The following is a 16,455-nucleotide window of genomic DNA, read 5'->3' on the forward strand; positions in this document are numbered from 1 at the left end:
CCTTTCCTCTGAATTAAACAGCTTCACTGTAATAATCTTTAAATTCTATTTCCTTTGTGTTACTAATGAAAACTTTTCACTTTCATCGCTACTGCTGACTTTGTAACACCAAAAAGTACTCGTAATTTACTTACATATATTTAATTCACATTAATCTGTCCTAATTTACGATCTATACCCTGCTCTGCCCATCCTCATGTACCTTTTCCATGTCAGTTCTGTTTACTAAGTGATATTCAACGGATTTCCTATAGTGCAATGAACCTTAACAGGCAGCTTTTAATTGCCTCGCATAGGAAACCACATCACTATTAATTCCACAGCAACAGTATAAAATAAAACCATTGCTTCTCAGACTCTAGAGCAATTAGACCTCTCGGCTATTTGGCTAACTCTGCTTCATGATACCCAGTGCAGTTAATTATATTTTTTGATGTTAATAGTCTCTGTCAGTTTCAAGCATAACTCCTCTTTGATGAATATTTAAATTATATTTGAATAAAAAAATAATCTTGGTTACATTTCATATTCAGCAGTCATCACAGCTTAATAAAGGTCTCCTCAGCAAGGGTTGAGATAAATGGCTATATGAACACATGTATAAAGTCCTAAATCAACTTATCAGATAATGGCACTGTTTCGGCTAAGTATTCCAGAGGATACACGGGGGGTGGGGAATCAACAGGCTTCAGTTAGTACACATTATTCCCTACGAACCAAATTCGGCACAGCAATAGCCAAGTAAAGCAGCACTTTTTAATAATAAAGTTCTGAGTGCAACCGAACCAGGAACTTACCTGCGCTAGACTGGAAATCTGAGGACTCTGGAAGATTCATACGAGTTTGTCCAAGAGAACACAAAATTCAACTGAGAGGGGCTGAAGGTTAAGCCATGTTGTCTCAGTCAAGTTCTCAACAACATCAGTAAGTCACCAAGAGAGGTAACTACGTACCCCAAACACGCGGGACGTGACCCCCTGTAGGCTAACCACCACGCACACCTAGCAGAGCCCACTGCAGTCATCAGGAAAAAAAACCCAAGAAAATCACAGGCTGAAGCATGAATCTTACATAGTTTTGTAAGTTATTTCATAGTTAGCCTTTAAGTTTTTTCATAGTTATATGATGCTCAAATACAAAAGAAACAGCGTATACTACTTAAAAATTTATGTATACATATGGCTAGTAATTTATACTTATTTTCACCCACGAACAGCAAGGAAAGCCTGATGAATATGTATATACTACCCTCCCAGACAAAATAAACAGCGGCTTAAATAGGATTTGTGGTGTTTTCACCAATAATAAAGGAAAAAAAAACAACTTAAATATAAGATATGGAAACACTAAATAAAATACCAAGCTACGCCCTGATAAAACAATGAACCCAACCTTTTTGGGCAAACTGAATCTAAATGTTAAATGTCATTAGCAGGTCTCAGTGATCCTCGTGTTGTTTTGTCTGTAGCTGGTCCAACGCTGCGGCTGCAGCAACGTGCCCGTGCGTGTTATGTGCTTGCACACGTGTAACTTGATTTCTTCTGCAGGAAAAATAACAGAACACGCTGCAAAAAGATGATCAATGCCACTGACAGCTACGTCACCCTACCTGACTGCTCAGAACCTCATACTGGGAGGATCTGTATTTCATTTACCAAGTAATGCCGCGATGGAACAGCCCCATGGATCAACCCCCGCTGTTTCCAACGGGTAAACCGGACCTACCACATTCACATTATGAATTAATGATAGTGAAAATGCACAATGCCAGACACGGTTCTTCTCAGTCATGGGTATGACTGTTGTTTTCTGTAACAAAGCCAAGGACTACGGTGTGCTTCATGAATATTCCAGGCTCTGCGATCATGCCTCGTTTGTGAAAACAGGCTACAAGTATTCCTGCTTTTTCCTTTACATTGGAGTCATAACTAAGTCTTGTGACTAACACACAGAAAACAAAACAAAACAAAAATCAATCAGGCCACGGCCTGGATTTGTGAAAAGCTTAAGTTTAAAAATAAAGAGCATTTTAAGCTCCTGCTGCATCAAAATCCTCACGGGGGTGACTGCTGTACTAAGACCTACGCCCGTTTCGGATGAGCACAAGCCTTTGTTTTTTAGAGGCTGCTTAAAAAGATCCCTAACGTTGGCAACGGCGTCTGGTCGACGTTTTGCGCAGCAGTGGTCAGCAAGCCGCAGGAGAACCGGCTGGCGCGACGAGGCAAAAGAAGGGCCTCGCACAGGAGAGCAGCATCCCACCGCAGCACGGGCACCAATTCTGAGACCGCGCCTCACCCCCGTCAGCCGGTGCTACCCCGCCACCAGCCCCGGCGCCGCGCTGGCGCGGAAAGGAGAGATCTGCAAGCTCCCAACTGAACGAGCAGAAAGGAGAGGCAGGGAAGGTGTATCTCCTGTTCTGAGACACTTCTCACTCCATCATCTCTCTAGCAGAGGGAGGCAATCTTCGGCGGCAGAAGGAAAACGAAGGGAAAAAGCAAGATAGCAGCAGGGGTCAGCAGAGCCCTGGTCTAAGCCTGGCAGACCCCCGAGGCGAAGCGCGCCGTTCCCACAACCGCAGTGACTTCTGAAGGGCAGAGGGTAAAATCCTGCCCGTGGAAACGGTTTTAGGTGACATTAAGACACGCCAATCCGGAGCGTGCTGAAGTTGAAACACTGACTCAACCGCGGGCCCTCTCTGAGGACGCTATTTTTGAGGCACTAAACCGCGTCTCCGTGGAAGCCCAGCAAAGGCTCGAAGCCCGCTCGGCAGTGACCCCCAGCAGCTTTCGCCTTCCACCAGCAGAGACGCCCCGTGCGAAGACTGCTGTCGGTTTGACCTTTCCACTCCGGCGAGTGGGACGGACCAGTTAGAGGAGACTGACCCACTGTCCATCCCAGCCTGGAGTCCAGTGGAAGATTTTCTTTATTCGCTCACGTGATGGAACAGATCACACTGGTTTTCACTTGAAGAGACACTATCAGGGTAAGACAACGTCTCCTCCGCAGACCTGACAGGCAGGAACGAGACGGAGGGCTTGAGAGATGTGTCTTCTTCAGAGGAGAACTCGTTTCCTTCCAAAAACGGCGCTCTCATTTACATATAGAATTTTTCCAAATGATGTATTTGTTGGACATGTGAGTAGGGGAAAAAAGAAACGAACATCTCCATTCTCCCACCTTCCAGTTGGGAAGATTTAAGAAAAGAATGAAGTCTCAGGAGAAGGAACGGAGACGTTGGTTCCTTCAGCTTCCCCCGGGTCGCTCGGCGGGGCCGGAGGCGCCCCGCTGCCATGCTGCAGCCCCTCGGGGCAGGCGCAGCTGTCTCGCAGAGGGATGATGGATGGAACAGGTTAGGAGTGTCCCCGTGTGAGGAAAGTTCACGGTAACCAAACCCCAGGCGTGAACTCCTCGCTGGTGGCACGACGGACGTGCTAACTGCAGGCCCATGTGTCGCATGGGCTATAGATAGGACAGGATACGTGCAGCAGAAAAAGCACTCACTGCTGAAGAGGATTTATTCCTCTTTTAATCCTTTTACTTTTCTGCAGCCATGTTTTAAAAGGAGAGGGCATTTAAAAAAAAAAAAAAAAAGACAGTTCCCTAAGTTCACCTATTATACTTATTTTTTATATTTATGCTTAACGTATTATAACGAGGTTTGCTTTGTTTGTGCCTATTTAAAAAGCAAAATGATACTGATTAAATCTGTTTAGTAAAGATGTAAAGATCACACAAAGCTACAATTATAAATTGTAGATGAAAATAGAATTTCGAGGCCATCTCAGTGCAGGATTGGTGTAACCTCCTTTCTGTTGCACAGCGAAAATAAACTGAATATACCAACTGCGAGACTATGGTTTTTTAATATGGGTGTTTGCATGGTCTGCAAAGTCTGTTGTTTTAAATATCTTGAATTTTTCCTCTTTTTAAGGATCACAACTATGCTCTCAGTCTCAGAACACAGATCAGAAGTTTCTATTTAAAAATTGAAGGTACTTTAGCCTGTATTAGGAGGAAACCACTGTTTTCTTTCTGAAGTTAACATAATTTGGCTGTCAACAGTAAATGTTTGAATTCTGCACCTAAGCAAATGATTCCAACAGTTCAGAGTTAATTCTTTTCAGGTTTTCACTATAGTATTTTCTTTAAATACAAAACATTCATTTTCTTACAAGCCCCACCAATAGCTGTAACTGTAAATGACTCAAAAATTGAGGTGTACAGATTGGAATGGACCTGACATTTTTTTAATAGGGGATTTCTCAAGATTTAAAAATTACATTCGTCGAAATTATTACTCCCCCCACTACCCAAGTATTTATTTAAATACACAGGCAAAAATACCAGTCTCGTGACAGTTTCTGGCTACCGCCACACAAACACGAGCGAGCAACCGGAGCAATTTCCTGGGGCTGCTTTGCATCTTCTCCTTCCCTGCTCATTTGGTTTCTTTTTAAACGAAGAGGAAACAGAGGAGATTTGTCCCTGCTAAAGGACAGCGGAGCACCGAGGAGTCTGACTATTTTGAGATCTAACTGCCTGGAACGCGGGTCCTCTGCCGCTCTCTTACACTACTCCCCAACCAAATATTCTGGAAATCAGCTTATTTCTGTAACTCGGCTTCAGCACGTGCACGTGGCGGGATCTCCCAAACTCGACTGTATGCAAACAGTGGGGTTAATTACCAGGGAAGTGTGAAAGGGGAAGGGGGGTTTCTAAAGGGCTAGTCTCTTTCTTCAAAGCTTCAGTGCCAGTCTGAAGTTTACGTGGAATCTGAACACATCTGAAAAACTTTATTCTGGAATAATTGGGATGTCATTTCCACCAGGGACTAAAAATTTAATAACTACTTCACAAAGGTAAAAGCAAAGCCATGAAGCCTTCAGTGTTCGAGTCAGGCTTCCTAGGAAAGCATGAAGTTAAAAATCTTTTGAGAACTACAGAAAAGAAAGAAAAGGGAGGGAGAAAAGATTAAGCAGCAGCTTGTTCTGAGAAAGAGATGTATCAGCGGACAAAGTTTGTGTGCTAGTATCTGAAAGTCTCTGGAAGGGGAAGCAGGGCATGCGATTACACGGCTTTGTGTCAAACTGGAAACCTCATCTTATTTTTCAATCTCCAGATTTCACAGTATTGATCTCATTAAGGTAGTGTTTCCACCTTGCCACTGCAGTAAACGTAGCTGCTCTGCAAAAGCTGTGGCGTAACGCTGGAAATGAACGATGAGTATTTAACAGCTGCCGTGGAACTGCCTTTAACTGCGGGTCTAAACTGAATTGAACGGCCAAACGCAGCGGTGGCTGGAGTGATAAAAACATGTCACCAGTCCTTAAAAGAAATAAACACTGTAACAACTAACCAACCTTAAACACTGTGAGATATTCAGTAGTAATGGAGAAACTAGTGCTGCTTATTTCTAAAGGTATGGAAGAAAAGTTTTCCCTGTGATCAAATGTTCTAACACATTGGTTTTCTCTAGTCAGGTTAAAAAAAAAAAAAAATAAAAAAAAAGAGAAAGCCAACGAATCTGATAGTCCTTCAGGTGAGATTTTTCTATGCAACTGCTGCCATCAAAATACAGCTGACGTGATACTTTTAGGTATCAGATCAAGGACATGTGCTGAGTACCAAACAACGGTTTGCCTTAGACAACAAAAAATTATGACCACCAATGCAGTTATAAATAAAGGAGATACAAGAAATTTTAATATTTCATAAGAAATTTGGAATGTTCTTCTACGCTTGCAATATAGCACAAATTGAGCAATTCTGAGAAAAGATTAAACAAGGCAAGAGACAGCTTTTCTACCTCCTGACAGGATCTGAGAAAGAAAAGTATGAAAGCAAACTTCCAAATTACTATAAATGCCAGGCAAAAATAGAAAGCAGTGTCAAACGATCTTTGCCATTTGTTCGGAAAAAAAAAGAAAGAACAAAAATGAAAAACTCTTGAGCAGAGATACTGTGAACCAATGCCACAATTTCATTTTAATCTGCTGAAAAGAGGGTAAGAGTGGAAGATGGGGGAAGTTCAAAAATACTCTCTGCTATCACAAACTTACAGTTGATTAACGGAAAGGGGAGGACTGAAATTTCAGCCTTCCCGTAACAGTTTGATGGCACTTGAAGCAAGACTGTGCCTCTATTTTTGTCTCTGACTACCTTAATCTGTGTATTTGCAGTGAACATAAGGAGGACTTTGATCAAAACACAACATGCATTTTACACAACAAGGAAGTCTACAGAGAGGCACTACATTTACAAAAGCAATTGAAGGTGGTTTCAAAGGGAGTTGACAGATTAGAGGATGATGACACTGCTGCTGCAGTCTCAATGGAAATCTGGCTTGATCTAATTAACAACAACGAACTAGAACCACAAGAAGATAATTCAAACGCAATTTAAAGAAGTTATATTACCTTTTTACTAGTGTAGCGATGGAGCCTTCCCCTTACTGATGACAGAACAAGTCACAGGCTGAACTCAGAACAAGAATAAAAGGCCTGATGTCCTTAATTTACCTCCAGCATTTGAAATCGAAGCCCGAGATCTAGCCCAAGTATTTGACTGCAGAGCAGAGAACATCCATGTACGTACATGAAAGCCATAAAAAACCCGCTAAGAGTCACACTCCTCCCGAGTGACTTGGGCAATCCAACTGGAAGGTCCCTTTCAGGACGTGACCACGTGTTACTGAGCGCCACCACGCTCGAACACAACACAGCCAACGGAGCGCGGCGCGCGGGACGACTCGCGCCTTTCGGCCGACACACCCGCGCACACGCACTAGAAAGCTCCCAGGTTATTCCCACCCCCTCTTTGTTCAGGTTCCTCACCCGAGGAAAAACGCACTGGGAGGAAAACGTCCCCACCAACCCCAAACTTACTCGGGCCTCTCGTTTACGCCAGTAACCGCCCCAGCGACCCATCTGTGCCAACGCTTCCAGCACCGCCGGAACTAGGGGACGGCTGCCCTGTCGCACAGGAATTTCTGTCAATCTTAGTTCCGATGAGCCTTTTGTACTAAACCCACTTTTATTGGCCCTTCTGACCGATTGTCTTCCCGGGGTGACAATCGCTGGCGCTAAGACATAACGTAACTTGTGCTTACACGCACATCTGCTTCTGCACACACAGGCACAGCGACACACCATCAGGCCGGCCCTTCAGCGCTCTGCCACTTTCCACTGGATGAGTTTTACAGGTGGGAACTACGGCAGCGATTTACTGCATTCACAGGGCACGTGTAACTTTGCCAGGGAGTGCAGAAGCTACCGAAAAATGCAGCAGGCATCTGGACACGCTTTGAGCGCTTTTTGACCACCTACAAGACAAGGAGACAGGGAATCGCCAAATAACTGAATCTTTCTATTCTCCTTACTCCATTATCTTCCTGCTTTTTAACTTCTGCTTTCTAAAAACACCTCTCTAACTGCACCTGGTAGTTTTTATTTCCTTCTGAGACTACTAGATGGAAACAATACTACCTCAACAGCAAACTGGCAACTACAACTCAGCATTTCCTACAGCACATACCTCTTACTGTAATAATTCAGGCATTTTTCCTCTTTAGTCCTCAAAATGATATGTATTTTTTTTTACCTTTGTGTCATAATTTTGTAGGCGTCTGGCAGGAAGCATTCTGTGTTCTCCATCTGGAAAGGGTCAGCGTCACAAATCTTGTCATCTGTCCGTCCATAGTTGGCGCTTTCTATCATGATAACATCGCTGCCCGGACACCGGAGGTCGATGGAGTAGCCTTCGCAGGAGAGCTCCCTCCGAACCAAACCGAACGGTAGCGCTGCTCGGCTGAAAGCTGGAGAAAAAAAAAAAAAAAAAAAAGAAGAAAAAAAGTGGGATTGAGCCTAAAAGACTCCTCTTCTTGCACTGGACTCCTGCTGCTGCTCAGGCGGGAACTCTCACCAGCGTGCGAAAGGCAGCGCGCCTTTGAAGAGCCTGACCTGGTACCACGCTGAGTGAACCCTCTTCCACGAAACGGTCACACCCCTACACCACTGCCGCTGTGTCCTGAGACGGGAAAGGAGGAAATTCCGCTCCCCTTCTTCTAACCCTTGCCAGGGCAGACTGCCTGCACGGCTACCCTACATGTTCCCCTTCCCGTCTCTTCTCTCTCCGCTTCTTTCTCCCCTCTTTGGGCACAGTCAGGCTGTGTCTGAAAGTGGGAAGCAGCAGAGCTGGCAGGATTTGCAAATATAGAAGTGATTTAAAAAAAAAAAAACCACTCAACCCAACCAACCAAAGCCATAGGTCCAACTTCGTTAATCTTTCTTAATTTATATCTTCCTTTCTGCAGGAAGAGTGCGCTTCGTTTGCTTAGCTATTTTATGTCCCCAGCATGGACATGTGTGTGCCACCAGACTGAATACACATGCCGATACTTTACACAGTAAGTGCTCCTTACTGTGCCTTTTACATAATTTAGGCCACAGGCAGGTAGATTTTTAATGAATACATAAATGATCAGCACTGTAAACTGCAGAAGCGTACCGTATAAAATCTCCCCATCCCTCCCAAAAAATGATACATGTGTTTCACAGAATTCTCATTTTTAACAAGTTTTTCTGCACGAGAGAATTCCTAAGAACAGGCAACTTCTCTAATGAAGCAGTATGAAATGCTTTAGAAACACAACAATGGTTCAGATATTCATCATTTAGTTTTTTACAGACATTTCTTAATGTAAAACATACACTGCATCAGAAAAATGTATCTGTATACTGCACTCTCTTGTACACAGCCGCTACTACTAAACAGTATTTCTGTTTCTTACCAAACGTGCCCATTATTGCCTTTTGGAAGGCAGGTTGGCTAACAAGGCAGACTTAAATATCTATTTCTTTAGAACAGTAAATCACAGAATCACAGGAAGTCAGAGGCTGGGAGGGACTTTGAAAGATCATCTCGTCCAACCCCCCTGCCAGAGCAGGACCACCCAGAGCAGGTCACACAGGAACGTGTCCAGGCGGGTTCTGAATGTCTCCAGAGAAGGAGACCCCACCACCTCTCTGGGCAGCCTGTTCCAGTGCTCTGCCACCCTCACAGGGAAAAAGTTTTTCCTTATGTTCATGTGGAACCTCCTGTGCTCCAGCTTGCACCCGTTGCCCCTTGTCCTGTCACTGGCCATCACCGAGAAGAGCCCGGCTCCACCCTCCTGACACTCGCCCTTTACGTATTTATAACCATCGATGAGGTCACCCCTCAGTCTCCTCTTCTCCAGGCTCAAGAGCCCCAGCTCCCTCAGCCTTTCATCATGAGGGAGATGTTCCACCCCATCCATCACCTTTGTGGCTCTGCGCTGGACTCTTTCCAGCAGCTCCCTGTCCATCTTGAACGGGGACGCCCAGAAGTGGACACCCTATTCCAGATGGGGTCTCACCAGGGCAGAGCAGAGGGGCAGGAGAACCTCTCTCAACCTACTGACCACCCCCTTCTGATACACCCCAGGATGCCATTGGCCTTCTTGGCCACGAGGGCACATTGCTGGCTCATGGCCATCCTGCTGCCCACCAGGACCCCCGGGTCCCTTTCCCCTACGCGACAGCTCAGTCCCCAAAATCCTTTCTAAATTTTCAGCAGAATTACAGGTATTGCCCATTTTTTTTAAAAAAGCCACCCTAATACAGTAGCACAAGGCCATTAATATTTCAGTGCAGGCTGCTGGAGACACATGACAGCAAAGAGAAATAGCTAGTAAGTATGGAAAGTTGGAGCTCTACAGTGTTTTGAAGGCAAAGAAAATAAACTTTTTTTAAAAGCATGACGCGTTAGAACAGGCAAGGAAGCAACGATCTGAAAAGATCAAGAACAAACTGAGATAACCCCTCGATAGTAAATTTTCCCGTGAACCGGAGGCTGGCACTTTTTCTCCTGAATTAATGATCTGTGGATTAGAATTCCTACTGTATGATTATCTCTTAGGACTGCAAAACCCCAGAGCTGTTGGTAAGGCTCACACCAGTGTCAGGATGTGGCTCCCTGGCAGCCAGAGCCCATCGTCCTGTCCGCCCCTCCTCTCCCTCACGTCCCTGCCTTCCCCCTGGGCACCAGCACCAGGTTTTGGCCAACATGGGTAGCAAACTAACGCAAGGGGCTGGTCCGATGGCGGCAGAGGAACCGGGGAGGTCTCAGAGGACCAGCTCTTTGCCTGGGTGGGAATCACCCCGCCACAAGGGGAAGGTCAGAACGCCGCAAGCAACCGGGTCTGCCCTTACCTTACGTTTTGTGGAACCGTACCCTACATGAAACCGGTTCCGTGACTCCGCCAATGCGTCTCGGTATTTGTTCATGAGGGAAGAAGCCATATTGCTGTGGAAACTCCACAGTTCCACCTCAAATTCGCTCCTGGCCATCGGCCGGGCTGCACACACCATGCGCAACAGCCAACACTATCGTTCGTGGCTTGCTGAAGTATCACGAGCTGAAAGCTGGAAAGAGCTGAAACACGAATCCATCACATTTAACACCCTACGTGTTCCTCCCATGCAGCAAATTAATCCAACAACGACAGAAGCCGCTCGCGGCTCAGCGCGGGCGTGAAATGGGCGCAGAGAGGGGTACGCCCGGGCCCCCGCCACCCACGCACGCAGCAGCTCCTGCGGTGAATCACCACCACGGCAGCCGCGGTGGGACCGAACGCAACGCTGCCGGTGCCCGCCATCCCGCCGCTCCCGCCAAAACGTCCGCACAAAGCGCGTCCCTCCGGCTGGCGGCAACGGCGCCGCCATCCCCCGCGCTCGGCAGGGCTTCCTCCGGCGCGCGGCAGCGCTCCGGCCGTCCCGAACTTTTGGGTTCCCATCAGCGAGGAGGGGAACAGCGGTTGGGGGTGTCCACAGGGGTTTCTTTGCAGGAGGGCAGGCGGGGAGGGTCGGGGGGTGCGCAGCGCAGCAGCGGGTCAGGCGCGGGGATCGTTAGGGGGCCAGGGCTGACGAACCCGCACCGGGCTGCCCGCGACAGGCACCGACCCCCCACCGCAGCCCCTGCTCCGCTTCTGCTGGGAAATACCTTGAATTCAACCACGAGGCGGCCGCAGCCTGTTACAGAGATCAGCCGCCTGCAAATCTTTTTTCATCACCTGTGGCAACCGCTAGAAGTACCACGAAATGTGTTTTATCTTGCCATTTTTCCCCCTGCAGGCATCCATGAGAAGTTCTGTATGATGACAAACACTAAAAATACTGGAGGCAAGGTCAGATCGCTTCACAGGCAAGAGAGGACACACCTGAGATGGTAAGGTAGGTGTTACACTGCAAAAGCAGCAAGCAATAAAGCAAAACAATGCGGCATGCGTTAGGTGGGGAGGCTGTTACACGGAATCTCTACGGCGCCGTAAAAATTTTAACCAAATAAAATAAATACATTTAAAGTCCACTAACAAAGCTGCTGTGATCTTTATGCTGAAGCCTTATTTGTAACTTTTTCCTATCAACAAAGAAAAAATAAATGTATCAACAAGCAAAGTGTAATTCAATCCATCTTGCAAGCCCGACAATCGAAGAAAGAACTGGTGGGAGGCCCTGTGAGCGAAAAATCAATATTGCAGCTTTGTGCTGTGCAAATGTGAATACTGCCAAATAGCAGTGCTTAGGGTAAAATGAACTGTTTTGCTCCATTTTCTCCTCTCTGTACAAATGATTTTGAAACGACAGCTTTTTTTGGAGCTATAAAACGTCGAGCAATAACTCCCCGCGCTTTAGGCAAGTGATTGGAATAAACACCTCTTGGCAACAGGTGCAATGACTTAGGACTGAAATTCATTTACATTCAGGAGATAATTCCCGATAAACAGATGCACTGCCACAGGACGGAAGTCTGAACGACCGGCATCTCAATGCTACTGCCTGCTTCTGCATCATTCCAGAGCTTTTCAGACGTAGGTACGTGGCTCGGTCGATAATTACGGCTGTCAGCGGTAACTCTCTCTCTCTCCAACGCAATTCCCCACGAATATTTTCAACACTGTGTTTTCTAACCAACCTGGGTTCAACCTGCGGCTCGCCTTGCTGTACCGTGCATGAACCTGTTTCGTCTGGCCGTCCTGCCGCAGCCAAAACCAACGCTCCTGCTAACGGCTTCCAGGCACACCGTGCCACGGACCACACCGCTCCTGCTGCCCCGTTGCCAAGATCCCGGTGTTGGGGCTGGGACTTCCAGCACAACCTAAACATCAACTCAAGTAAGCGTCTATCACCGAACGCAACATATGCTGTCTCTGATTCATCCGCGTTTGTGTGTATGAATCAGGCTTGTGCGCCTGGTTTTGGGGGGTTTTGATGTTGTTTTGCTTTTCCCCCAAAATAGGAGAAGATTAATACCTAATGAGAAAAAGAGCATGGTTTCTGTCCTGCTGACCATTTTGATTATAGAAAAGCTTCCTGGCAAACATATGTTTCCTGTACGTTGTATCTGCTCACCAATTAGTTGAGTGCAGGCTCGTTATTGAAAGAAAAAAATAAACTGCTTTTGCGAAATCACGTTTCTGAGGACAAACAGTACAGGGGATTTTCAGCGGTAATATACATTCTTTAATGCTTTATTGATCAACCCATGAGGTAAAACACACTGGGGAAAAAATCTAAATGAAACATCACGACAAAAACCTTTCCTTTTATACTTTAGCCCATGAAATGAAAAAACACAAGTCCTGTGAAAGCAATGTAACTCAGAACCATGTTTCAGAAATATGTTTAATTCGCATTTGGCTAAAAACTGGTTCATGTCAGTTTGTAGTGCCTTATTTACCATTCTCCTGTCTTGGTTCCTTCACAGAAACGATTTGTCTTTAGAAAGATAACCTAAATTTGTCAAAGTGCAAAGAAAAGTTAATAATTCACAGCATCCTGCCCACTAGCATACCATCGTTTTCAGCTGTCAATAATAAGAGTGCGTGCCAAGGTAAAAGATAAAAGTTCAGATAAAAGCAAAGAGGCACCACCACGTTTGAATGTTCACCCCATACAGTGGAAAAATAGTGGAATGTAAACAGGCTAACATCAGTACTCCTCGACATCAGAAGCACGGAACCTTTGATTAAAACTTAAAGCACAGAGAAAGTCAGCATGGAAATAAAAAATTATTTCACAGAATGCAGATACTGGAAGAACTGAGACTCCAAAACAAATCTTTGCAGAAATAACTACGTGAGCCTCTGCGAGCATGGAAATACTGCTTCTTGCGTTATTTGGCTCTAACAGAAAGGTCTTTTGAAAAGAGCACACATCTTTCCAAGCAGAATGTTGACAGTTGTCTCTTTCACCATCTCCTTTATTTTACCAAACCATGCAACGTGATGATTCCAGTTCTACGCAAGCCGGAGCGAGGCATCTCGGGCAGCGTTTCCATAATAGATGTTCAACAAAGGCAAAGCCCGACGGAAACGGGGCTGCGAATCCTCCCGCAGCGAGGTACGGACGAGCGCGCGGAGGGAGCCCAGGGACAGCCGAACCTACTTCGCCCCCCGAAAATCAGGCAAACGCTCACCGCGGGCTCCGTAAAGCTTCGACAATTCTGCAGCACCCTGCAGTTCCTTAAAGAACCCCACGAACTCTGTCAAGGGGGACTTTTCTCCCCGTCTCTCAGCACTGTACGTACTTCACGCAGAGAAGCATGTTCCTTTGTGAAACAGCTTTTAAATCATCCGATCCCGGTCAACAGATCACTGCCAACTACTGCAAAGACAGAGGCAATTTAAATGACAACTGCGCTTTCTAATTCTGTCTTTGAAGGGGAAAGGAAAAAAAAAAAAAGTCATTCTGGCAAGCGCGCCTATGGAAAGATTACATTGGCACAGCGAGAGCTTCTGATCCGGCACCGAGGGCTGGAGTTCACAGCACCCGGCTCTTCCCGGGAAAGCCGGCAGCCAGCCCGCGCCGCAGCCCGCAGACAAAACCCCACTGTTCAGCCGGGGTAAAATTAGGCAGGAAGCGATCATTTCAAAAATATCCTCCTCCAGCTGTATTCTTCGCCGTTTTAAGTATAGGCTCATTATTTTCATTTAAGATGCTGGAAGGAGGGGACATCTAGAGGAAAGGGATTATTTAGTGAAGTAAATCTCTTTTCTAGCAGGAGACATCTTCCTTTTTTTTTTTAACTCATTCATAAAAACTAACTCAAAACAAGGCACGTGAAAGTATGTTCATTATTTGAACTTCAACAAAGAGGCCCAAAGTCCTAAGGAACAGACTTGACCGTTTAAACTACACTGAGCAAGGCAACCTTTTCACTGAAGAAATTAGCTGTGAGGGGCGATTTTTAACACCAGTTCCTAGAATTCCGTTTCTCAGACATACCATTTCGTATTTTAACTGCTGGCTAAAATCTGGAAGCCTGTCTCTTACAAAGTAGAAATACGAATCTCTATCAATAAAAGCTTTTAGAAATATTAAGTAACTAACGATGGCTTTTTAGAAATATTTTTTCACATTTTATTAGATCGCGACTTAGTCTTGTAAAACATTAAAATCTTCGGTCAAATGTCAGTGTTTTTCAAGATTGAGTGTGAGCAGCAGAATTACAACCGTAAGTAATTTTCTGTAATTATATACTTAATGTTCAGTGTACATAAACATGAAGCACGGTAGGTCTGATTAATGAAATTCAGGACTGAAGCCTGAGTTACGCCCTCTGACTCACGCCACGATGGGTCCAGCCTTCCAGGCTCACTGAAACTTATTACAATTTTCCTTTTACGTTTTCCAGTCTCCATGCAATTCTCAAAAATATCCCTGTGAGGCTCTCTTCAGCAAAAAAAGAGTCAGGGCTTACCTGCTTTCTGCACCTTGTTGAGTGATTCAGCAAAACCTGAAGTGAGCGGCAGCATCGCAGCCGGTTAACGTCACAGTGGGGAAGGGCTGGCAAGGATCCCCTTTAAACTCTCCTCAACGGCTTGCACCCTTCCCTCCTTCAGGAGGGAGAGAATATGTCTCTCCGAGGCAGCAGAATTAAGGGGGTTTTTGATTTGTGTTTTTGTTGAGGTTTGTGTGGGGTTTTTTTTAATAGCAGGAGAGAAGAGAGTGCTACGTTGACAGACCGAGTCCTTCAGCCATCTGGAACAAGAAGAGCCCAGAGAGCAGCCGCGCGCGCATCCCCACACGGGTCCATCGTGCCTCAAACCCCTATTTTGGAGGAATCACCACTATGGGAAAAGAGATAGCTTGGTCTCCATGCCCATTTCATCCCCCACCTCCCCGCTGGGGCTGCCACAAGAGTGCTAATTAACGCTACGCTGTGAAAACGGGCTTTCTGCACTTCGAATCCAGCCACGCTGAAACTGGAGAGAAACCACTAATTCCTTTAATGAAAGTCACCAAACCAGAGCCTGGTTCCTGGCAGCGTTTTAGCAATGCCTACATATGGCAGATGGAAACCACGGGATCTAAACATGAAAGCCTAAATATCTAGTGCAAAAATATGCGTGTTGTTCCGTTCTCACTTAGAACCAAATCTGACTCTCGTATGCGCGCACCTTTCCCATCCCTTTCAGTGGGAGCTGTAGGCATGAGAGCAAAACTTTGCCCTCTTCATCTAAAATTATCCCAGTCTGAAACAGTATTCATCTGTCGATGATGCTTCTTTTCTTTTCCCAGCCAGATGTCTGTTCTCGGGCTGCAAGAATCTCCTTCCTTTTTCCCTTCACATCACACACACTTGATCCTCCGCCAGCTCGCAAAAAAGCACTCTACCCTTTTCTTTCTCGCCGTCACACGCATTGCATCTTCGCAGTTTCTCCAGGCAAAAAAGCCCCACAGTCTCTGCAAGCCCCTCTCTTGGAGGTGATCTCCAGTTTACCAACCCCGAGCACAGCACCTGTGAGGAAGGAGACCTCCTGAACCTGGAACAACCTCCGAAGCAGGGAGGTAAGACACACAAAGGCTGATGTGTCAGAAGTGTTCTGCCAACAGGATTTCCCGTCGAATTACTTCCTCCGCACAGGATGCTGGTAGCAGAATAAAAACAAATATTCTTTTATTTTCTATAAAAACGCATTTTGACAACAATTTGTATTTCCAGGTATCGCGACCATTTTTGATTGGAAACCATGAGGGGAGGCAGAGGAAGAAAAAGGGAATTTCCATCGGCCGTGTTCAGAGTGAACAGCTGACGCAAGAAAGACGCGTTCATTCCCGTCTTTAAGAAGCCCAAAGCCTTGTCACCTCAGAGGCTGACAGACACCACGCAGAGCTGTACCGTTTCCTCGGGAATACGCGCTCTGGTGAAAGCGGAGCCGTTCCAGCAGGTGATGAGCTCGGTGCCAACAACCACCCCCGGCGAGCCGCCTGCCGAAAGGCGTGACACCCTCACCTCCGTCAGAAAGCAAAGCGTTTCACCTCACCGCAACGTGGAAAACTGGACCCTGATCACGCTGGCTCACTTTAAAGAAAACGCTATCCTACAAGTGCCAGAGCTTAAAATACCAGATATGGGCCCAGTGCTAAAAAATGA

The 16,455-nt window shown here is 46.0% G+C and overlaps 1 protein-coding gene across 5 annotated transcripts in view; it reads right to left on the reverse strand.

The window, feature by feature from the left end:
* Window positions 1-16,455, reverse strand: part of ADGRL2 (adhesion G protein-coupled receptor L2) — a 124,907-nt gene that overhangs the window by 61,518 nt on the left and 46,934 nt on the right. For all 5 annotated transcript variants that reach the window (XM_086462887.1, XM_086462886.1, XM_086462885.1 and 2 more), the window contains exon 2: window positions 7,600-7,813. In XM_086462887.1, the coding sequence (XP_086319013.1) occupies window positions 7,600-7,813 (214 nt within the window). The remainder of the gene's footprint in view (window positions 1-7,599; window positions 7,814-16,455) is intronic.

This window comes from Leptosomus discolor, chromosome 3, assembly GCF_034619465.1.
Source record: "Leptosomus discolor isolate bLepDis1 chromosome 3, bLepDis1.hap2, whole genome shotgun sequence".
Taxonomy (NCBI): Eukaryota; Metazoa; Chordata; class Aves; order Leptosomiformes; family Leptosomidae; genus Leptosomus; species Leptosomus discolor.